The following is a 24,428-nucleotide window of genomic DNA, read 5'->3' as shown; positions in this document are numbered from 1 at the left end:
AAGGATGGAGTATTTATAATTAAAAAATATTTTATAGAAGTTATTTTACTACCTTATTATTTAATGTAAAGGATAAATTTTGTGGAAGTTCATTCTAGTATTCGTATATTTTTTCATAATAAGTATGCCTCTTTTCATTATCAACATTACATTAATTTATACTTGTTTCACTAATTATTTTAATTCGTCATGAAAAATAACTTCATAAAATTTCAACCGGTTATAGTGGGGTAAGGGGCAGATGCATTATGCATACATCTGTTTCACTGATCGATTTTATTTAGGGCCAAGTAGCTGATCAGCCTTCTGTGACCTGTCAGCCGAGACATTTTTTACATACATCGTTATAAAGTAAGTACATATGTATTATTTACTAATTAAACAAATAATTTTTCTTTCACAGCCTTTTGGTAACTTGTAATGCAGTCAGTGATCGCTTTCCTGACGATTTTGAAGTAAGTACGTCTGCCTATCAAATTGAAGGTGCAAGGGATGAAGGCGGTAAATTTTTTATTATAAAAGTACACTTATAATGGGATCATAGTTAAATGCAATTTAATGCCTCAGCCCCCGGAATCACAGACACAATAGAAAATCTATTGTCATATTGTGTCTATTCCCGATCGGGCCGCTCGGTCACAATATACAGATACATACAGTAAGGAAACTTCATACAAAATGTTCGAAATGGCTCCCCACCCCATAAAGCGTGTTTTCGAGGGTATTGAGGGGGATCGATAGTAGCGGGTGACACATCCACAGATTTTGAATATAGTATGGAAAAAAGTTTAAAGTGATGTCATTTCACATTAAATAAATATCGATTGTTTCAGTTTGTAGCCCTTTCAATAAATATATATCTGTATCGTATCTGACTACAAGTTAAAAAGAGACTATTTTTTAATTTCTATAGATATGGCAGTATGAGTTTTAAATTATGTTGACATATTTTCTACCAAAATGATAGCTACAAATAGTACCTATTAGGAGTCCAGTCTGTTTAAAGACCGCATCTATTTTTTACGCAATCTAGAAGAGCACGAAAATCTAAAAAATGGAAACCTTAAAAAATCTTGTTTAAATTTATGTGCATAATTACGTAAATATTAGGGAAGAAAAAGATAGATATTATAATAATTATTGTATTTTTATCGATACGTGACTTTACCACTTTGTCAAGCACTAAGCCTGTCAAACTATTTTCTTTTTCATCCTAAAACAAAAAGGTTATATAAAAGGAGGTTCTATGTTCGTATAATAATAATTTTAATTTATTTTTGCATATTTTGTGTTTTTTAATTTAATTTAATTTATCGTTTTAAAAATAATTTAGTAGGTATACCTACATGCAAGTATTGTTAATTCTGGTTTAAAATAATTATTGAATACTTATATGTATCATACAAATATCAAGCATTATAAATAATTTAGGTAGGTACCTACATTAAAATAGCCTTCGGCGTCCAAAAAAGACAAGATTTCGAAATATAGCACTGAAAAAAACGTACCTATTTACTTTTACAAGGTATATATTTTATTGAGATTGTTTCTTCTTGTAAATTCATATTTAGGCTACACCATTTTTTAATTTTAACGGGTTTTAATCTCAAAATTACCACAAAGTCAACTGTGAAAAAAAGCAAACAGAAATATACAGGCCGAATTGATAACCTCCTCCATTTTTGAAGTCGGTTAAATATCAAAAAGGTAACAGCCCTATAGCTATACGTCATAATTTCATCGCAGGGGCTTAGTTTCCTAACTGTATGTACGTAGTACATATCTGTCAACTGTGGCTCGGTGGTCAATGGGTTAATAAAAGAAAGGCAATGTCAATGTATCGCAATTTTAATTCAAGAAAAACAACAACTGAAAATAAACAAAATTTTATTCAACACTTAACTAATAACAAACACTTAAAATATAATACTCATAATATATTAATATTTACTATTAAATCTTATTTATAGTATTAATATCGTCCAATGAGTGCGTTTTAATTATATTTGCGTAAAACCGGGCAGAGTTGCGTAGTGTTCGCTTCCGGGAAGGATCGTTGAAGTCCACATCGATTAAACCAAATTTAGACCTGGAAATTAAGAAAAAAACTATTTTTATAACATTATCTTTACTCTCTTATAATATTATCATACTTAACGTGGTCTGGAAGAGATCGGTATCTGGCTATAAGGCAGCCTTTTGGTTATTTGATTTAACATTTTATTTATTTTTTGTGTATTGTTGCCGTGGTATTAGTTATTTTAAAAAGAAGATTCCCATTATAAAATCTAATAGATTTTCTATATAAGTTTTCAAGGATCACTGCGAACCTAACTTTAAGTTAAAACTTAAAATCATATTATATTTTTTAGAATTTACACAAAATAACTTACGTGTAACCATCAGTCCATTCAAAGTTATCGAACAGAGTCCATGCTGTATATCTTGTTACATTCACACCGTCCTGTATCGCAAGCAACACCTGGAAACCGAAGTTTACTTAAAAATCGTTTGAATAACATTTTAAAGTAATATTTATATCAGGCAATAATTTAGTTACAGTTAAAAGATCTGAAATTACTTAAAACTACGACTCATCATCATCAACTTCATCATCAGCCCCACAGCCCTTATATACATTCCCACTGCTGGGCATAAACACGGGCCTCCTATAAGGCCATTTAAACTTTATGCTACATAAGTTAATATACTACTGTGCCACGCGGTTTTGCCCGCATTGCTACGCTCCTATTGGTCTTTGCCAGATGACTTAATATAGTCTTCATCGATAAATTGACTATCTAACACTAAAAAAATATTTCATCAAACCAGAAAATATAAAATAGAAGTACTGTTCCTCAGATTAGACCATTCAACTAAACAAACAAACTCTTCACTTTTAAATATATGTCTACACTAATATTATAAAGAGGAAAACTTTGTTTGTTTGTTTGATTGTAATGAATGGGCTCATAAACTACTGGACCGATTTTAAAAATTCTTTCACCATTCGAAAGCTACATTATCCACGAGTAACATAGGATAGGTTTTATCCCGGAAATCCCACGGGAACGGGAACTATGCGGGTTTTTCTTTCAAAACGCGAGCGAAGCCGCAGGCGGAAAGCTAGTATAGAATATAGATTATAATACCACACGCTATAAACTATATATTTTGTAAGTCACATGTGGAAAAACGCGACAGCGTTTCCTACAACCGCATTGATCGCGTTACGCAATGCGCTTTATCGTTGCTTGTAAATCTCCGTTTATAGAAAAAAATATGTATATGTATGTCTATTTACAATAAAGTTTAAAAATTTAATATTTTGCTTTTCTTGTTTTGTCATATAACATATTTTTTGGATTTGTGGTTATTTGTGATTATTTTTCCGACCCAAATATCGACCAATAGAATTGCACCATTCGACGTCACGTGGTACAACCTACATGGTATTATACTGATAATTTTTTGAAAATTTTCTCTGGTCGTTGATGTCAAACTGACAGGTTGAATTCAATTGTGAAATTATTGGCCGACATTTGGGACGGAAAAATAATCCCCCGAATACCACACGAGCTTCAAAATTATCTGGCATTTCCCTCAAGGTTCCTTGCAAACAAATAAAGTCGTCAAGTTTTTCAGGAAAAATCACTCGCGCTTCGCGCTCGTGATTTTTTAGCCATGACTAAAAACTTGACTCTAAGCTTGACTCCTTCATTTGTTTGCAACGAACCTATCGGAATATACCCGATAATTTCTCTCTTGTGGTGGGGTAAGTGATAATTTTCAACCATATCAAAATGTAGCTTCACTTTGTTAATTATAAAAATCAAAATTGGATATAGACTAAACAAGTTTGTATGTAATATGATGTGTTTACAATTAATACAAAGTCATTGTATTAAGACTTACTTGTTCTAAATGGTCTTGATAATACTGTATTCTTTTAGAATCATTGATATCTCCTTCACGTGTAGAATAACCGTTCTCAATGATCATGTATTCCAAGTCACCGTAGTTTTTCTTCAACCAGACTAGCAATTTGCGTAGACCTGGAGGGTTTACCTGAAATGTGTTAGAAAGAAAATATGTGGAATTGTTTAATAACATAATAATTCGTCAAATAATTTTATTAGATATTTAGCTGCAAAAAAGTAACATAAAATTGTTTTAATAAGTCTTTGGCTGCAAAAGTGACATGTCAAATTGTTTAATTATATAGCTTCAAAAATGACTCGTCAAATTGTTAAATTATAGCCTAATTTAGATAATGACATCTTAATTATTCAGCTAGAAAGTTAACACATGAAAAATACTTTAATTATTATTACTATATAGGTTAAAACAAAGTCCCTTTCTCTACTTAAATCTTTAAAACTAAGCAACGGATAATTTATTATGTTTAAGACAATGAGCGGAAAACTAGGTATAAATATCGTCTACACTCACGAAAAACCAGCTATTAGCTGCTTGTGGCCAATCGGGATGTACATCAAGAAATACATCTATCTCCCCCGCACCGAACATCGGCCACAAGCCGGCCGTCTCGCCCGGCTGCAGCGAGCGAGCCAACCGGCTCGTGTAGTGGTTCACTGCGTAGAAGTCGTGTGTGCCTGCGTGTGTTGTTATTCATTTTAAACAAAAACTATATATATACATATATAGACTGACCGGTTAGCTTAGTTGGTAGTGACCCTGCCTTCCAAGCAAGAGGGTGTGGGTTCCATTCCCACCCAGGGCAAATATTATTTGTGTGATGAACATATATGTTTGCTCTGTGTCTGGTTTTTAATTATCTATGTGAGTATTTATTTAAAATTATATATTATGTGTATTTATCAGCCATCTAGTTTCCATAAGACAAGCGAAAGCTTAAGTATAAGAACATATTGTGCCGTGTGAGAAAATTGTCCTGAAATATTTTTGTATTAGCTGGAAAATTGTAATGACACGTGCCGGGAAAGTAAATACTAAATACCCTTAATATTGTGGATAGAAAATTTTACTCTTTTGAAAAGTAAGAAAAGCCATGATTTCAAAACATTCGCTAAATACACTCGAGAACCGAACCGTACTAAAATCTGTTAAAATTACACCTTGTACTTTTATTGCATCAATTGTTTGGGTGAATAATAAGATTGAAATCTTTTAAACATATCTTACCTTTAACAAACTCTTTCTCTTCTTCCGTAAAAGGAGGTAACCTGGATCTAGGGTATCCCTCCCTCTTGCTCTTTTCCGCGATATATTTCTCAAAAGTTGGCGGCCAACCTCCCTCCTTCGTATAAATAGCGTGAGAATAAAACCCTGCCTGTAATATAATAAAATCTCGTTTTACTCACCGTCTACGTTCTTGTCTCTGTGTTTAAGATTATTTTAAAAATATCAACGCTATTTGTACACCATTCATGCTTTTTTGTCATATATTACTGTTGTAATCCATACTTATATTATAAATGCGAAAGTAACTCTGTCTGTCTGTCTGTTACTCAATCACGCCTAAACTACTGAACCAATTTGCATGAAATTTGGTATGGAGATATTTTGATACCCGAGAAAGGACATAGGCTACCTTTTATTACGAAATATGTACCACGGGCGAAGCCGGGGCGGACCACTAGTGTTATATATTATGTCGTATAGTAATGTTATATGTATAACAAAAACCCTCGAGAAAAAGAATATAATATAAAAATAATGGAATACAAATGTCATGCCCACGTTTCATCAGTTGAAGATTATAATACGAATGCATGCGTAGAAACGCAGGATGCAAGCATTCACAAAAACTGCGTCTACGGAGCGGCAACGTCGCGTCTATCGCTTGTCATGCGTTAGTCGTTCGTCGTGTAAATAGAAAAATACTTACTGCGTACTGCATTGTAAATTCGGCTTCTTCTATAAACTCCTCGGAATATGGCTCCATCCAAAATATTTGGTTTGTTAAGGATACTTTACCTTAAAGGATAAATTTATATACCATTTTTATTATTTGTAGCTATGACTTAAGTGATAAATAATAAAATCTAAAAATATGCAACATATTGAAAATAATACCAAATACCAATATATTTTTTTCACATTGTTATGGGAAAATCTTTTACAAAATATTATAAAAATGAAATATCTAAAAATGTCTACTCATTGTTTTCAATATTAAAAAGGTATTGTTGACGCAAATAAACCTATACGGGTTGATACAAACCAATTTATAACATCGAATATTAAAAAAAACAGTTTCTGTACCATGATATTTCGGCTTAAACTCTTCATCATATACTCTCCAGGCAGCAGCATGAGCCATTAAAATATTCTTTCCACACAAATAATTGCCAATACCAGGACTAGATATACCAGGGGCGAATGTACCCATGGTATATACCACTTCACATATAACTATGGGTTCGTTGATTGTTATCCAGGTTTTGACTCGATCTCCAAAGAGAGTGTACACAATTCTTGCGTAGTCTTTGAACCAACCCACGATAAGGGGGTTCGTCCAGCCACCTGGAATAAAGGAATAATAAGTTTTTAATATATGGGCCTATTTCTTTTCATTTTGTGATTATATTCTTTAATAATTATTTGGTGACTGAAAATATTATAAGAAAACGTTATAGTTACCTATCCAAGATTTAGGAACGCCTGAACTACGACGTATTTCGTGAATTGAAATGAATTTTCGTAAATTATTCAAATCGTCAAGTGAGTCAAAATCAAAATTGTATCTTATTTAAGCTTTTGTGTTCTAACTAAATTAAGCTTTAACGTTAATAAGCAAATCAATTATACCCAAACAAAATTTTGATGAGACGTTTTAAATACTTTTCAAAGATCTATCAAGCGTATTAATTCCAAACAAATACCTAAATCCTGTAAGTTCTGTGGCAGATCCCAATGGTACAATGTGACGACAGGTTCGATTCCCTTCTCCAGTAATCCATCAATAAGATCATTGTAGTACCTCGTGCCATCTTCACTTATAATATTGGTAAAACCATTTGGCAGCAATCGTGGCCAGGATATTGATAATCTGGAAAAAATGAACTGTAAGACAATGGACAGGGATGTCTTCCGTTGATATTGAGTAGTTTTGTAGAAATGGTAATTTCAATAAATAAAATTGTACAGACTAACATTTGTAGTTTTATTCAGATAATGCATTCAGCCAATTCAGTAATTAGAAAAGCGTATAACTTAAATAGTTACGTGCCTAGCTTCTTTCTTATTTCTGTAACGTAATTAAAGTAAGTAAAATTTGCCTCACTAAACAAAGGAATGTTCTTTTAAGAAATATTCACTGCATTAGAAAACATAAAACAATTTATTTTGTACTGTATAAATATGTGGCTGTATAATCAATACGGTAAAATAAGTTGAACGTTTCATACGTATACATAATTATAGTTGTTGATTAGTATATATCTCGTACCTAACAAAATTGATTTATCAGTTCTATAAGGACCACGTACACATCACGATAAAATATCATGCGAATAGGGCCTTATATTATATACTTAATTTCATACTCCTTACACAACACGACAAAATATCGTACCGATAGAAATGCAATCCCAATTCGGCAGCCAGCTCTATATCCTCCCGCCACTTGTTATATGAATCGCACGCAACGTCACCACTCGAACCATCGGCTATCGCGTGTGGTTGGTCATGGGTGAATATGTCCCATACGCTTGGTGATTTATCTGAAAGTTAGAGAATAGAAAATAAATAAATCTTAAGACACAGTATCCATATTAATGTCATTAAAATTACAATTTTGCAAATGTTTAAGACGATTAACAATTCCAATTCAAAAAAATACACACAATCCTTAAATTACACACATTAATTAAGGATTGACTGCTTCATTCATATATAGGAATAATCATCTGCTTTATTCACTCCTCACAGCATTAGTAATTTAGTAGTTACCTAATTTTATTATACTAAAATAAACGTAGATAATAATGTTCGGAATTTAGAAACAGGTGCCTGAAATACACTACATAGAAGTTTGAGGTATATGAAAACAATAAACATTACAAAAGTTAGGGTGCAATATCAAAGAAATTAGATCAATATTTTATACGAATCATATTTTAAAAGTGTGCAACCGATCCAACTGCATGTAATAAGCAATAACCAATGTCTCCAATGACCACACAACCAGTGACAACATAAATGCTCATAAATGTGTAGACCTACGGCGATTTAGGCGCACCGTGAGTTGTGACGCACTACGCAGCGTAGCGCGTGAATGCGTGCGTTAGCGCCGTTAGCAACAACCGACTGAATTATTAGTTCCTAGATTTCCGCCCGTAGCTTCACTCGCTTTGTAAAACCTAATAAATTATATACTAAAAACTTCATCCAGAATAATTACTCTATCTATTAAAAAACCGCATCAAAATCTGTTGCGTAATTTTAAAGATATAAGCGTACATAGGGACAGAGAATGCGACTTTGTGTAATATTATAGTGATTATATTTTAAGGTAAAGCATCGATATAATGGAGCCCTATGAACAATAATATTCCGAGAAAAGCCTATTCCGTTCTACATCTATACTAATAAAGTTGAAGAGTGTGTTTGTTTAAAAAATTCTTTCAGTGTTAGATAGCCCATACCCAGATAACTAAGGCCCATTTTTAACGAAGCAATGTGGTTAAAACCGCAGGGCATAACTAGTATTTTATAATCCTGACTGCTCTTTAATTCTGACATAAATTTATTCTATCATAAAAAAATCAAAGACCACCTTGATCTTATCCTTCTGAACATAATAAGGAAATTAATAGCAATAAAACAAAACAAAGGAAAATTTTTAATTTATTCCTAGGAAAACAAAACTTTCATTTATTCTTATTTCTAAGCATTATTTAAACAACTTATCAAACGTTGACAGTAATTATTGTAATTACTAATTAATGTAATCGAAATCTAACCTCGTTTAAGGTTAAGATAACTTGTATGAGCTAAACTACTTTGTACCGTCAATATTTAAAAGTAAATTTAATTATGGGTAACCTTATCGGTATAACTAGGAGAATAATGAGGCAAATACAATGAATATATTTTATGTCAAACGAAGTTTATAGTTATATAAATATATTTGATAACAAACACGAATTTTAACCTTTACCTTACCAACAGTCTACAGATTCAATCCCAACTAATATTATAAATGCAACAGAAACTCTGTCTGTCTGTCTCTTCTTTACGCCTAAATCATTGAATTTGGTTCATAATATTATAGAGATCTGTAATAGGACATAGAATAGGTTTTATCCCGTAAATGCCACGATAACGAATTGTGGAGGTTTCCATTTGACAATGCGTCGAAGCCACGGGCGAAAAGATAATGATTATGAAAATATTTACGAACAAGAGTCACAACATTTTTTTTTTTGTGCTTTGTCATCGCATTTTTGTCATATCACATTATCAAGACAAATCTATCGATATCTTATATCATGTAAATGAAAATCCATTCAACGGTTAGGAAGATAAATCCATACTAATATTATAAATGCGAAAGTAACTCTGTCTGTCTGTTACTCAATCACGCCTTAACTACTGAAACAATTTGCATGAAATTGGGTATAGAGATATTCTGATACCCGAGAAAGGACAAAGGAATCATAGGATAGGTTTTATCCCGGAAATCCCACGGGAAAGGGAACTATGCGGGTTTTTCTTTGACTGCGCGGGCGATGCCGCGGGTGGAAAGCTAGTGACACAGTTGACAGATATATACTACGTACATACAGTTAGGAAACTGAGCCCCTGCGATGAAATTATGATGTATAGATATAGGGCTGTTACCTTTTTGATATTTAACCGACTTCAAAAATGGAGGAGGTTATCAATTCGGCCTGTATATTTCTGTTTGCTTTTTTTCACAGTTGACTTTGTGGTAATTTTGAGATTAAAACCCGTTAAAATTAAAAAATGGTGTAGCCTAAATATGAATTTACAAGAAGAAACAATCTCAATAAAATATATACCTTGTAAAAGTAAATAGGTACGTTTTTTTCAGTGCTATATTTGGAAATCTTGTCTTTTTTGGACGCTGAAGGCTATTTTAATGTAGGTACCTACCTAAATTATTTATAATGCTTGATATTTGTATGATACATATAAGTATTCAATAATTATTTTAAACCAGAATTAACAATACTTGTATGTAGGTATACCTACTAAATTATTTTTAAAACGATAAATTAAATTAAATTAAAAAACACAAAATATGCAAAAATAAATTAAAATTATTATTATACGAACATAGAACCTCCTTTTATATAACCTTTTTGTTTTAGGATGAAAAAGAAAATAGTTTGACAGGCTTAGTGCTTGACAAAGTGGTAAAGTCACGTATCGATAAAAATACAATAATTATTATAATATCTATCTTTTTCTTCCCTAATATTTACGTAATTATGCATATAAATTTAAACAAGATTTTTTAAGGTTTCCATTTTTTAGATTTTCGTGCTTCTAGATTGCGTAAAAAATAGATGCGGTCTTTAAACAGACTGGACTCCTAATAGGTACTATTTGTAGCTATTATTTTGGTAGAAAATATGTCAACATAATTTAAAACTCATACTGCCATATCTATAGAAATTAAAAAATAGTCTCTTTTTAACTGGTAGTCAGATACGATACAGATATATATTTATTGAAAGGGCTACAAACTGAAACAATCGATATTTATTTAATGTGAAATGACATCACTTTAAACTTTTTTCCATACTATATTCAAAATCTGTGGATGTGTCACCCGCTACTATCGATCCCCCTCAATACCCTCAAAAACACGCTTTATGGGGGGGAGCCATTTCGAACATTTTGTATGAAGTTTCCTTACTGTATGTATCTGTATATTGTGCTAGTGATCTATACGTGACAAATAATATTATAAATTATCACGTCCATTCATAATATTATAAACATATCTATATACAAGTACACATAATTCATCAACTCATCCTGAAACATACTTTTGCAGGATTTAATTTACATTCCCTCAAAACTTAATGAAAGAAAGAAGGAAATCGTTCGAGTTCCTCGGATTAAATGTTAACAGACAAATGATCATTCTTTTTTGTAATATTAAGTAACTACCTACCTATAGATCGATATATTTTATACGACCTATTTCAGACACTACCTAGTCCTTCACAACGAAAATGTGACTGATTTATGAAGGCAAAAATGAAGAATTTTATTATGTATTTTTATCGCTTATTGCATTTACCGCTAACATTCCAAGCGCCTTCAACTTGATAAGCCGCGGTGGCTGCGCCGAATTTAAACCCATCAGGAAATCGCCGCTCCGCTCCCGCCAACACGACTAGCACACTGAAATATACAAACATAAATATTGAAACTATTAAATTAAAAGTAGTTATATTGAAATATAATCAAGGACTCATTTTATCGTTATAGCTACGTTATTTTTTTATTATTTGGTTATTCTTCATGCCGGTATTTTCTATAATTAACGTTTAATTTAAAGATTTTGATGACGCATTTCTTAAGTACTTGTAGCTAATATAAAATTAGTCAAATACGCATTTATTTTAAGTATTTATTTAATGTATTTTTTATTTTGTTGATATTCGAAAAATAGGTACTCTAACACGTGCCTGATGTCATGTGACTATCCAGAACTAAAAAGTAATGATGTCATGATCATAGAAAATTAAAAAAAAAAATTATAAAAACAACTAAAGCTATTGTAGTTAGTTACATCAATAATATAATTATTTTTTTTCCATAATAGCAGATGACAACACTTTGCAATCCTCCACTATCAAGATTACTTGAATTAAATAAATATAACATCTTTATTATTACATAAGCGTCTCTAACAACAATATTTTTATGAAAATACAACATTTATACCACAGATTATTAAATATGTATGTAGTTATGTTTATAATTAGATCTCCACAAATGCCTATCTACATATAAAGATTGAATTAGCTTTACTTTGAGATTTCGCACACAAGAAGAAAAAATGTTGTGTGGTTTTATGAAACCACGGTAAAAGTGAAACTTATTTTCACACTATAGACATTTAACTAAAAATTATCGTTTTTTTACGATAATTATCGTACGTATCGTGCGTCACGCGACATGCGCTACACAGACCAACAAGTTTGAGACGATGTAATAAAAGTTTCACTTTAATAAAAACAATAAGACAAATCTACTGCATACTACAGCATTATATTATGGGGATAACAATTCGTCAGTTTTCTATCTAATCAGAATCTAAATATAGTCGAATCAAAGACAATTTGATAAAATAAATAATGTATTATCATCACTGGATTAGAGTTTTGTTACCTCAGTAATTTAAGTAGGTAAATAATTTTTGAACAATGAATATAGAGATACCGCGAAATCCTATTTAGTGGGTAGTTTACGAATGCATTTATCCCCGCGGTTTTACCCGCATTGCTCCGCTCCTTTTGGTCAGCGTGATGATATATAGCTAAATGGACTATCAAACAGTGAAATAATTTTCAAATCAAACCCGTAGTTCCTGAGATTAGCGCCTTCAAGCAAGCAAGTAGGTATAGACCTACTAACTGAAGAGTTTGTTTCCAGTTTGTTAAATTTTATTATCATATCATTTAATTAACAATATAAATTATAACATACCTAATACAAACGCGATATTTGCCAATACGAATAATTGTGGTAAGTACCTATCAATACTCGATAGATTATTTATTACGAAAATAACTCCTTTTGCGACAAGATAAACACATTATTCGTCTTGAAATTGTACAAAGGATCAAGGTCGATGCACATTTTTTTATAATAAGAAATATGTATCTTATTAAATTTAACGGTGCAATATCAAAAACATAAGGATGTATCTGCTCCGAAAATAGCTGTCAATATTTTATCTCAGAGGCTGATTTTGATCTTTAATACCTTGTAGGTCTTTGAAAATGTTTGCAAAATGATTAACTACTACATTTTAAAATACTTAATATAAGAATTTCATTATATTGGACAACTTTGTTCTCGACCTTTTTTTGTACTTGAAAAATTTGTGGCCAATTTAAATGGATTAGCATCACTACGTGATCTATATATACACTGTGCTCGGAAATATAGTTAAGTAATATAATATCTTACTAGCTGCTCCGCGCGGTTTCACCCCCGTGGCTCCCGTCCCGTTGGTCGTAGCGTGATGATATATAGCCTTATAGCCTTTCTCGATAAATGAGCTATCTAACACCGAAAGAATTTTTCAAATCGGACCAGTAGTTCCCGAGATTAGCGCGTTCAAACAAACAAACAAACAAACTCTTCAGCTTTATAATATTATCTATCTTATTTATTTTACCAATTTTGCTATAAACTAAAATTAAAGTAACTACGCATGTTTGTCTCTTGTTTTTCGGATTCAACGCATGTGAATAAATAAGAATAGCAGTTGAAATAAGTAATTGTTGGTGAAAAGAGTTTGTATAAACAAATGTGTATGTCAAATACCTATGTGTCATCTTATAATTTCTCTCTTCCGTCTTTACCCTTCGTACTATGCGCATCGTCTAATAAAGAATCTTATAGCGGCAGTACACATGGGGCCAAGGCGTTGGGCCAACGTGTTGGGTAAAAATGAAGGATTCAAGATTTCTGTTCACACATTGGCGTACTGATCATTCTGCATTGGCGCTTCAAAGATGGACGTAGTCCGTAGAAGTTCTTGCAGCCGCGGCAATTTATTTATACAGTGCGTTTAATTATTACGTACATGTGCACCAATAACATTGAGTGTACTCTGCTGTCTATGATGATACCATTTTCCAATCTCTATTTTCCTTTTTTTATTTCTGTACAAATAAAACATTATTAAAAAAATATGTTTAGATTTTTTCAAATGTTTAAAATTTGTACATTTTAAATTTAATTTAACTATAAAACGAAACTTAAAGAGTACGGACGGATGTATTGATTGGTGATATTTGATAATATTATTTATGTAATACCTAAAGCACAATTTGATCAAAATCATGCTCATTGTATATTGTTATTTAATTTTTAAGAACAAGTACTTAACTGTTTCATACTATTTTACTCATTTTATAAATATATTCATTTTTTATCGAAAATGTATGAAAGTGAGTTATGAAAAACATCTAGAATAATATAATAAATAGAAAATAAAACATCTCATTTATTGAGTCATATGGTTTTTATTTTTGTGTAGTTCATGCCGTGGATTCCAAATTATTCATTCATGTCGATACAATTCTACGAATTGTAAAACCTCATTGCTTGTCCACATCGGCGCCGCCATCGCTATCGGAACATGGAAACGTAAATTTCATTGACGCGCAACGATACTGTCTCCGCTGATGAGTAACAACAAACTGAAGAAGACACCAACGTGTGAACGCTGTTTGCGGAGCGCGCCAAGATCCTTTGAAGTGTGCACAAAAAACCGACAACATTCGGATGGCCTGCCAATATTGGCGCCAACTACACTAATGAAGCCAACATACCGCCAAGTAGCTCTCTACACGTTGGCCCAACCCGTTGGCCCAACACGTTGGCCCCATGTGTACTGCCACCATTAAGTTTATTTAACAATCTTTGCTTTTTCCTGCCCAAAACCCATCAGGTTATGGGCCCAGGACGTTATCTTTGCTCTGTATATTTTTGAGTTTTGGCAGAATAAAAGTAATTTTATAAATAAACTAAAACGCCCGTCGATACATGTAAAAATGGCGACATCGACATCGGTTTTGACTTTAACTCCTGTGGAGAAGTTGAGCGGCATAGAAAACTACAGTAATTGGAAGTTCCAACTGAAAATGCTACTCATTCACGAGGACTTATGGGACGTCGTTTCGGAAGATAAAACTGAAGATGTCAAAGATGCGGCTCATATGAAGAGATCTCAGAAAGCTCTTGCTAAGATCTGTTTGTCAGTAAAGCCCTCGGTTTTTACGCATGTAAGGAACGCAGAGACGGCGCGGGATGCATGGATTAATTTGCAAAAGGCGTACGAAGACAAGGGGTTGTCAAGGAGACTGAGTTTGCTTCGTCTTTTGTTTGCAACAAAATTATGCGAATGTGAAAGCATGGAAGCTTACGTTGCGAAGATTAGCGACCTAAGTCAACAGCTGAACGATATTGGTTCACCTCTGGAAGATGATTTCGTTGCAGTTCTCTTACTGAGTGGCTTGTCTCAAGACTTTGATCCACTCATAATGGCACTTGAAAATTCTTATATCAAGTTGTCGAGTGAAGTGGTCAAAGCGAAGCTCATGCAGGAGAAGCAACGACGTGATGAAAAAGGTGACACGAGTTCAACAGCTTTGGTGGCGGCACGTAAGAAAATCAAATGCTTTAAGTGCAAGAAGCTTGGTCACTTCTCGAGGAACTGTAAATCTGTGAAACCAGTTAAGGCGGAGAGCTCAACAAACCAGTTACTATTGACAGCATTATCAGCTTGTGTGCAGAATGATATATGGTTAATAGACTCTGGTGCGAGTAGTCATATGTGTCATGACAGGAATATACTAAATAACTTTGTTCCTGGTTATGTGTCTGAAGTCAAGGTGGCTAATGGTGAAAAACTATTTACTGCTGGTCGTGGTGATGTAAAAGTAAATTTGAAATTAGGCATCAAAACAATCAGTGAAGTTTATCATGTACCGAATTTAGCTACAAACTTGTTGTCAGTCAGTGCGTTAACTAGGAAGGGTTTTAGAGTTATTTTTAATGAAAAATGTTGTAATATATTCTATGGTAAAAAGCTAGCAGCTACAGCTGTACATAAAAATGGTGTTTATCAATTAGAAACTGCAGAATCTGTTAGAGAGCGTGATCTGTGTGTGGTAGGATGTGGTGGCTGTTCTATGTTTTCAGGGAATAGTGTAGAATCTGCGACTACCAAGGTAAATACAGAAGCTCAAGATTTAGTGCAGAAGAAAGCATCTGAGAGCTGTAAGAAAGAAACTGAGCTGAGTTTCCAGGCGGCTGCTAACTCTGTTACGCAGGAGACATGGCACAGGAGACTAGGACATCTCAATATGAGGAGTATGCATTTGTTAATGAAAGGTATGGCTAGTGGTATTACTTATGATAAATCACAGTTCAGTCAATGTGAAGCTTGTGTTAAGGGGAAGCTTAGCAAATTACCTTTTCCGAAGAAGGCACAAAGTAGGTCAAATGAACTGTTAGGTGTTGTACACAGTGATTTATGCGGGCCTATGCCAGTGAAATCTTTCGGTGGTGCTAGTTACTTCCTCACGTTTATTGATGATTGTAGTAGGAAAACATGGATTTATTTTCGGAAAAATAAGAGTGAAGTTTTCGATAACTTCAAACATTTCAAGGCAATGGTGGAGAACCAAACCAATAGAAAAATAAAATTGTTGAGGACGGATAATGGAGGCGAATATGTCAATTCTATATTCCAGGAATATTTGAAGGATAACGGCATCATTCACCAGACTACCATACCGCACTCGCCTCAGCAGAACGGTGTTGCTGAGCGGGCCAACAGGACAATCGTCGAGAAGGCTCGTAGCATGTTACGAGACGCAGGCTTAGATGGGCAGTTCTGGGCAGAAGCGGTCAATACCGCTGTTTATTTGAAGAACCGGTCCCCTACAAAAGCAGTCTACGGTAGCACGCCAGAGAAAAAATGGACTAATGAGAAGGTGAATCTTAGCCATTTACGTATATTTGGTTGTGTGGTTTATGCCTTGACACAGAATCGTAAGAAATTAGATTCAAAATGTAAACCTTACATTTTTGTAGGATATTGTGAAAATAGTAAGGGTTATAGATTGATTGATCCAGAGAATCTCAGCAAAATTATTAAATCAAGGGATGTTGCTTTCTTTGAAAACAAATTCTATACAAAAAACACTGAAAAATGTGAAAATGGTGATTTTTTCATGATGATAAATAATTTACAGACTGAGAATTTAAACTCAAATGATTCTCATGTTGAAGTGGCACAGTCTGAAAATTCACTATCACCAGAAAAAGGGGAAGAAAATGAGATTGTAACTAATCCCAGAAGACAGTGTATTTTTGAGTTAGATGACTCTGACAGCAGTAGTTCTGTTGATCCTTCCGATGTCACTTACATTCCAGGTGAATCGACACTTGAAGATGCGATGGATACATCGGAATATGACAGTGCGTGTACTGCAATGCTGACCTGCATTGGAGATGAACCAGAGACAGTTCAAGAAGCTCTAGGAGGGGCTGAAGCTGTTCACTGGAAGAAAGCAATGGCTGATGAGTATCAATCATTTATTAAAAATAAATGTTGGACATTAACTGATCCACCTAAAGATCAAAAACCGATTAAGTGCAAGTGGGTTTTTAAGAAAAAGAAAGATCTTGATGGAAATCTAAAACAGTATAAAGCCAGATTGGTAGCTAAAGGTTTTACACAGCGCTATGGAATTGATTACGAGGAAACTTTTTCTCCAGTGGTTCGATATTCCACTATTCGCATATTATTGGCTTTAGCAGCTGAAAAGCAGATGGATATCGATCATTTGGATGTAAGAACTGCTTTTCTAAATGGAGATTTGCAAGAAAAAGTTTTCATGGAACAAGCGGAAGGTTATAAAGTAAAAGGCTGTGAGCATAAAGTATATAAATTGCATAAAGCAATTTATGGCCTAAAGCAAGCTTCGAAGTCTTGGTATGAAAAGATAAACCATGTGTTGGTTACAAAACTTTGTTTCAGAAGACTGTCCTCAGAGCCCTGCGTGTATTTTAAATCAAATGGTGAAGAATTAGTCATCATTGGGTTGTATGTGGACGATATATTATTATTTTCAACCAGAAATTCACAAATGAAAGTTGAAATAAAGAAGAAACTCATGCAAGAATTCGAAATGAAGGATTTAGGGCCAGCCAGCCATATACTTGGTATGCGCATCACAAGAAACCAAGATAATATCTATCTTGATCAGTCTAGTTACATAAAGAATGTTTTAGACCGTTTTCATATGACTGACTGTAAGCCAGCTCAAACTCCAATGGAATCGGGATTGAAACTTGTAAAGGCTGATAAAAAGGAGGAGAATTTGGAATATAGAAATTTAATTGGTTGTTTAAATTATATTTCAGTTAGCTCCAGGCCAGACATCGCGCACGCGGTAAGCATGCTGAGCCAGTATAATGATTGTTATGATCAGCGTCATTGGAAGGCCGCGAAACGCGTACTACGGTATTTAAAGGGTACTGTAAACTACAAACTTGTTTTTAGTAGAAGTGGTCTAGACATCAATGGGTATATTGATGCTGACTGGGCTTCGTGTGAGGTCGATCGTAGGTCGTACACTGGGTTTGTGTTTCAAATTGGGAACTGTTCTGTATCGTGGGAAAGTAGAAAACAGCGAACAGTCGCTCTTTCTAGCACAGAAGCAGAATATATGGCTCTATCAGATTCTTGTAAAGAAGCGTTATTCATAAGAACTCTGTTGTATGAATTGTTAGGTAGGCATTGTTCTGTTACGATTTTTAATGATAACCAATCAGCACAAAAATTGTGTAAGAATCCTATGTATCATGCTCGTACGAAACATATAGATGTGCGGCATCATTTTATAAGAGAAGTTGTAAAAGATAATATTGTTAATCTGAATTATTTGTGTACTTCTGAAATGACTGCCGATATTTTAACAAAACCACTTACTAAAGAAAAGCATTATAAGTTTGTAACGTGTTTAGGTTTACAATAAATTTGTTAAATTCTTAAATTGTAAAACTAAATTTGTTTAATGTTGTACAATAATTATGTATCTACACATTTGTTTAAGGGCCAGTGTTGGTGAAAAGAGTTTGTATAAACAAAATGTGTATGTCAAATACCTATGTGTCATCTTATAATTATTTCTCTCTTCCGTCTTTACCCTTCGTACTATGCGCATCGTCTAATAAAGAATCTTAAGTTTATTTAACAATCTTTGCTTTTTCCTGCCCAAAACCCATCAGTAATACTTTAAAGTATTACTTTAATGACAATAAAATAATGATTTGCGAATAACCACATTTCGATAGCAAACAGCGCTTAAAATAATTCATTCTGAATATAATGATTCATTAATTAATTGAATTAGATCTTATAATTTATAAGAAAGTATTAGTACCACAACCATAGTAACCATAATTTTAATTTAATTTAATAACAAAAATCATATCTAAATCATACGAAAGCAGAAAGCTTAATAAGGGCAATGCACCAGATTGTCGTAACAACCGGAACCTTAAACATAACCACATAATTAAAATATTGGAGAAAGATACTACTGACTTAGTTACATTTATTAAGATATTTATAGAAATACCTACTTTTAAAAATATTTGTTCAAAGATGTGAATCCATGGTAATGTTTTAGGTTGGTTATGTGATATTTTTAAGTGTGTTTCATTAATAGGTAGGTTTACATACCTACTCAAAAAAATGCTGAATCTCATTAAATTATTGTATAAATATACAAAGTTTGAATTAAATCTATAACTACCTAAGTACGCGACGTATAAAGTTGGTTAAAATCGAGTCTAAAGGAGTCGCTTACAAGTTACATACAAACATACAGGTGAAACTAATGAAAGCTACATATTATGTTAAAAGTATATATTATATAAGTATTATAAAGCATGAAAATTTTCGTCAAGACTGAAAAAATCTATATTATTGACTAAATAGTGAGTCTTTAATGTTTTTCAAATCGTCCAACAGGTACCTAGATAATAAATTACTTATATAATATGTAATATGTTATGTTTAATCAAGTGTGATTGAGTTACATTTGTTTAATGTATGAATGTTTAATTTTAAAATTCTATTGTTACAATTTTGCCTCTTACAAATTTGAAATTAACTACCAAAGGAAATTACATTTTCAAGTTTTATAATTTTAACATTATTGCCATGCCATACCGATCTAATTATATAGGTACCTATAAGAAAACTCACCATAACACAACAATCTTTAGGTAGAACATTTTACTTACTAAAAGGTTTAGGTAACTTATCAACACTTATCATAAGATAACGTCAAAATTGCATGTAAATAACGAAAGCGGAAAGCGGTTTGCCTTCTGTCTTTTGCCGTTCTCTCAAAAAATGTATATCACGTGTGAACTAATTAAAAACAAAGGGTTCTGTATAAATATATAAAAACGATAACTGCGTTAAAAACAACCGACTTCAAACTTGCACTTGCAAACAAATACAGACAAAAATGCTCATAAAATAAAAACTACTGGGCCTACGCGAATAAATTTTTTATGGGACCAATTCGACACCATTCCGCATCGAAAAAAAACGTAAATCGGTTCAGAAACCTCGGAGTAATCGGTGTACATACATAAAAAAAACATACCGGCCGAATTGATAACCTCCTCCTTTTTTTTGAAGTCGTTTAAAAATAAACATACCGGATGAATTGAGAACCTCCTCCTTTTTTTGAAGTCGGTTAAAAAGATATGTGATTTTTTGGGGCTATAATTTAAATTGGAACTAATGCAATAAATAAGTCGTACAAATCGGTACCGGGAGTTTACTTATTCAGTATTTTAGTGAGCAGGTACCTAGTATCCTTAAATTAATTTGGAACAGTTTTTTGAAACTGGCGTTTATGTAGGTAGGTACCTACAACTTTTTCATTTATTCGTATTATTATTAAATGTGTTTGTTGTCTATGACATTGAATACAGTTTGATGCATCGATTAATACTATAGTCGAGCCAATTTAATAGGCAACATTTGACGTCTATCAATTTTATCTTCGAAGAGAGGTAACCTGCTTAAAAACATCGATTAAAGTGTATTAATCGATGCGGATTTGAAACATTTGTCAATCGAATTTATTAATTTATGATGATTTTTATTCACAAGTAATCAATGCATTCGATTCTAGATGTCAGATTTCGATTTTTAGAGTAACGTCTCTAGTATTTAAAAAGAAAAAAGGTTTATTGACACAAAATTGTAGCGACGTCAGTTCTTCAATTCAGAAATTGTTTATTATGTTTAGGATGGATTATCAGTAAAATGAAATCTTAAAATAACTTGTATCGGTCATTATTATTATAAATATGTAATCGTAATTGAAAAAAGTTAAGCAAATGTGCAGTTCTAACAAAACGAAATATCATGTTATTCTATGTCGTCGTTACTAGGTTACGTTGTAGAATTTTGTTGAACTGTCAAATGTTGCCTATTAAAATGGCTCTACTATATATACACATTACACATACCTACATATTTATTTGATTAGATATAAATTATTATCGAAAGAATTTTGTTTCGTGGCACGTGTCCACTATTAAAAAATTTGACGTGGTACCTACATGTACTTAAGGTAGAAAGTACGTAAGTAAAAATCATATAGAAGTAGGTTAGTAGGTAGTTTGGAGTCGATAATATAAATATGCATGATAAAATAAAACGTGCTCCTACATAATTGTTTATTAGAAAATTTAAAAAAGTTACGTTATTTTAGTTAGTTAATTAAAAAACTAACTTCACAACAGCTTTCCTTCGTAAAAAAGTAGGTATGGCATGGAACCCTAAATGTAGGTTTTTACCTATATAATATTATGAATCACAAATACCTACATGTTGCCCTTGCAACATCGATGTTCCGTACTTTTATATTACGTAAATCATTGCATAAACAATGAATTAATATAATCAGAAATATAATACATATATGTAATTGTAAAAAGTAAAAACCTATTAAGCCCGGCCGCAGGCATTAGGTTTTTCACCTCTGTGTAACGAATTGGATAGGTACTTATAGGTACGAAGATGGACTATACATGGCATATGCTATTATTCTGTAACTATTGCAGATATCAAAAAACTTTAAACTGATATCGAAAGTAGGTACCCTAATGAGCAAAATGGCCATAACGAACCACAGTATTACAATATTATTAACTACATCCTGTATATATTAATAGTCTGTATTAAAAAATAGGGCCGACTAGAAGCTCGGGATTCAGCTGGTATTTCCATCATAATTTCCATATTTTTAATTTTTATTGATCTCATTAAAAACCTTTGCTAGTTATCGAAATCATTGAAACGGAAACAATTTCTATCAAATAATTGAATCGTTATTAGAAATTTATATTAAAATATAGAGTACCTAGGTATTATTTTGTCAGTTTTTCAGTAAAATTCTAAACACTGCAATCTCGCGACTCACGAGTTCGACCACTCGACTAAGTATATGAAAATAAACGTGTTTATGAATTTTACCGTTAGATATGTATACAAATCGACTATCAAATTATGATTATAATAATAAACAACTGGTTTTAAATGTTATCTACTTACGTACCAATTTTATCTATTCCGTGACTTTACAATTTTACATAATATTATAAAGTAAACTATTTTGATGATGAATTATTATGATGTAACTAGGTAAACGCAACTCTTTCAGTAATTATTAAATTTATTGTCGCTGTATTTAATTTTTGCACAGCTGTGTAGTGTCCCGTCCGATTAGGGCCCTTCTGGCCTCCTCCACTCTCCGTTTGTAATAATGTACTCTATGCCTCCACTCAAGCGACAGCCCAAGCCGAGGTTCGAGATCCCCGTGGCGGGGGGACGCGCTTGTGCATGTCGCTACCAGGGTGAACCTTCAGTTCACCCCCGCGTCCGCGTTAAAATGTAGAAGCCCTTCTGGCTAACATTGAGAAACACCTTACAAAAAAAAAACAAAAAAAAGCTGTGTAGTGTGTAGGTACCTAAACATAATTAATTTTAATCCATAGCAAATAACAACTTAAAATAACAAGAATAATGCAAAACTATTTTCAAAATTCTTAATAAATTAATCTTATCTATTTTTGTGATAAAAATTAAAATATATTTCTAAAAGTTAGTACCTAACTAGTTAGGTCAATTTATAAAAATTCTACCTGCAATTTTCATTTAATACTTCCAAATAACATATGCATATTTTTTAAAATCCTAATTGCGATTTATATTATTTCAAAAACACTCACCAAACAAAACCTATATATTTTATCATTATGATATGAACTTCGTAATCATAATTTATTAAATTAAATTAATTATCACGCGCCACAACTTCATGCAAACGAGTTGGCGGGAAAACTGATTGTCAGCGTAAGTGCTATATTATATTTTGTAGTCTGTGGTTCTTAGAATGGTTATTCCAAATTAAAAAATTGTTTACTTTGTGGCTTGTGGAATGCAAAAATTATTCGGCTTCCGTAATAAAAATATATTTAACTATTTTACTATTTTACTATTTTAAAACATGAATTCCTACAGATTCTATTTTAGTATTATAGCATTCGAATGCATTTTAATTGAAAAATAAATTTAAGAAAAAAAAAAAACGATCACAAAGCGGGATTTCAAATTTTATGCGAAAGACGCGTGTTTCTAATTTATTATGAACTAGTTTTCGCCCGCGACTCCATCCGCGCGGATGGCGGTCTTCGCATGGTTTATTTCTCCATTTTGAACTGGAAAGACGTTTCTCACAAAATTATTATCAGCCGATCACCACAGAGCAAGTAATATAATATGATCACTCTCGCTCGCCACACTGGACACGTCCGCTCGCATACTGTAACGATCGGTCACCGGACGACACGACAGATCGTATACGACTGCTGTTGATTAAATAAAAAAAACAACAATTTTATTAAATATTTATTATAAAATGTATTCACAGCGCTTATAACGTCTAGTAAATCTTACATAATATACTTACTACAATAATTATTGTATGTATCTTATCTAGAACATTGAGATAATAATACTACGTATGGCGGAGATATCACGAACAAAATCTGTGCGCCATTTTTTGCTCTAGCTAAGTTTTAAAAATTATTATCTAGTTTGGTACTTACCGATGAAAGTTATTCGTTTGCACTTTTCCGTATTATTTGTGCAATATCGTAACACACACGAAGGCTTATTTGATGCGTTTCACTTTAAAACAAATAAAAAATGAGCGTGCAGTTACGCCATAATATGGCGTATGTTGAACGGAACATAAGTGATGTAGGCGGTGTCGTCTCCATAATATGTATATATCTCAATGATCTAGAAGAGATTTTTCAATGTCATCAAATAATTGTAATAATAAATATTCTGTTATTTTTATTCTAATTCTATTTGCATTGAAAAATCTGCCCAAAAAGTGCATTTTATACTCAATAATATGTAAAATCTAACAATAAAAGTAGCTCATGGAAAACAATATTTAAAACGTGCATCGTTGTTGTAAACTAAAAATTATTGCATTATACAATTTTATTATTGTACATATATAATAATATTATAAATACCAATGAAGTGGACATTTTAATGATTTTTGTAAGAAACTTTCTAAAAACCAAATTATTTAAAA

The 24,428-nt window shown here is 32.6% G+C and overlaps 1 protein-coding gene across 2 annotated transcripts; it reads right to left on the bottom strand.

Moving 5' to 3' along the window:
• Window positions 1-1,830: 1,830 nt before the first annotated feature.
• LOC123701646 (myrosinase 1-like) lies at window positions 1,831-23,168 on the bottom strand. Of its 2 annotated transcripts, none has more exons than XM_045649131.1 (11): window positions 23,047-23,168; window positions 11,267-11,370; window positions 7,562-7,709; window positions 6,870-7,036; window positions 6,250-6,510; window positions 5,873-5,961; window positions 5,167-5,314; window positions 4,453-4,616; window positions 3,916-4,068; window positions 2,394-2,482; window positions 1,831-2,089 (listed from the first exon to the last, which is right to left on the bottom strand). In XM_045649131.1, the coding sequence occupies exons 1-11, from the start codon at window positions 23,070-23,072 to the stop codon at window positions 1,954-1,956; spliced, it is 1,485 nt and encodes a 494-aa protein (XP_045505087.1). In that variant the 5' UTR covers window positions 23,073-23,168; the 3' UTR covers window positions 1,831-1,953. The 2 variants fall into 2 exon arrangements, with proteins under 2 accessions (XP_045505087.1, XP_045505086.1); XM_045649130.1 differs by lacking the exon at window positions 23,047-23,168 and adding an exon at window positions 19,997-20,080.
• Window positions 23,169-24,428: the final 1,260 nt, after the last annotated feature.

This window comes from Colias croceus, chromosome 22 (genome assembly GCF_905220415.1).
Source record: "Colias croceus chromosome 22, ilColCroc2.1".
NCBI classification, from domain to species: Eukaryota; Metazoa; Arthropoda; class Insecta; order Lepidoptera; family Pieridae; genus Colias; species Colias croceus.
This window is presented reverse-complemented; position numbering and strand designations above follow the sequence as displayed.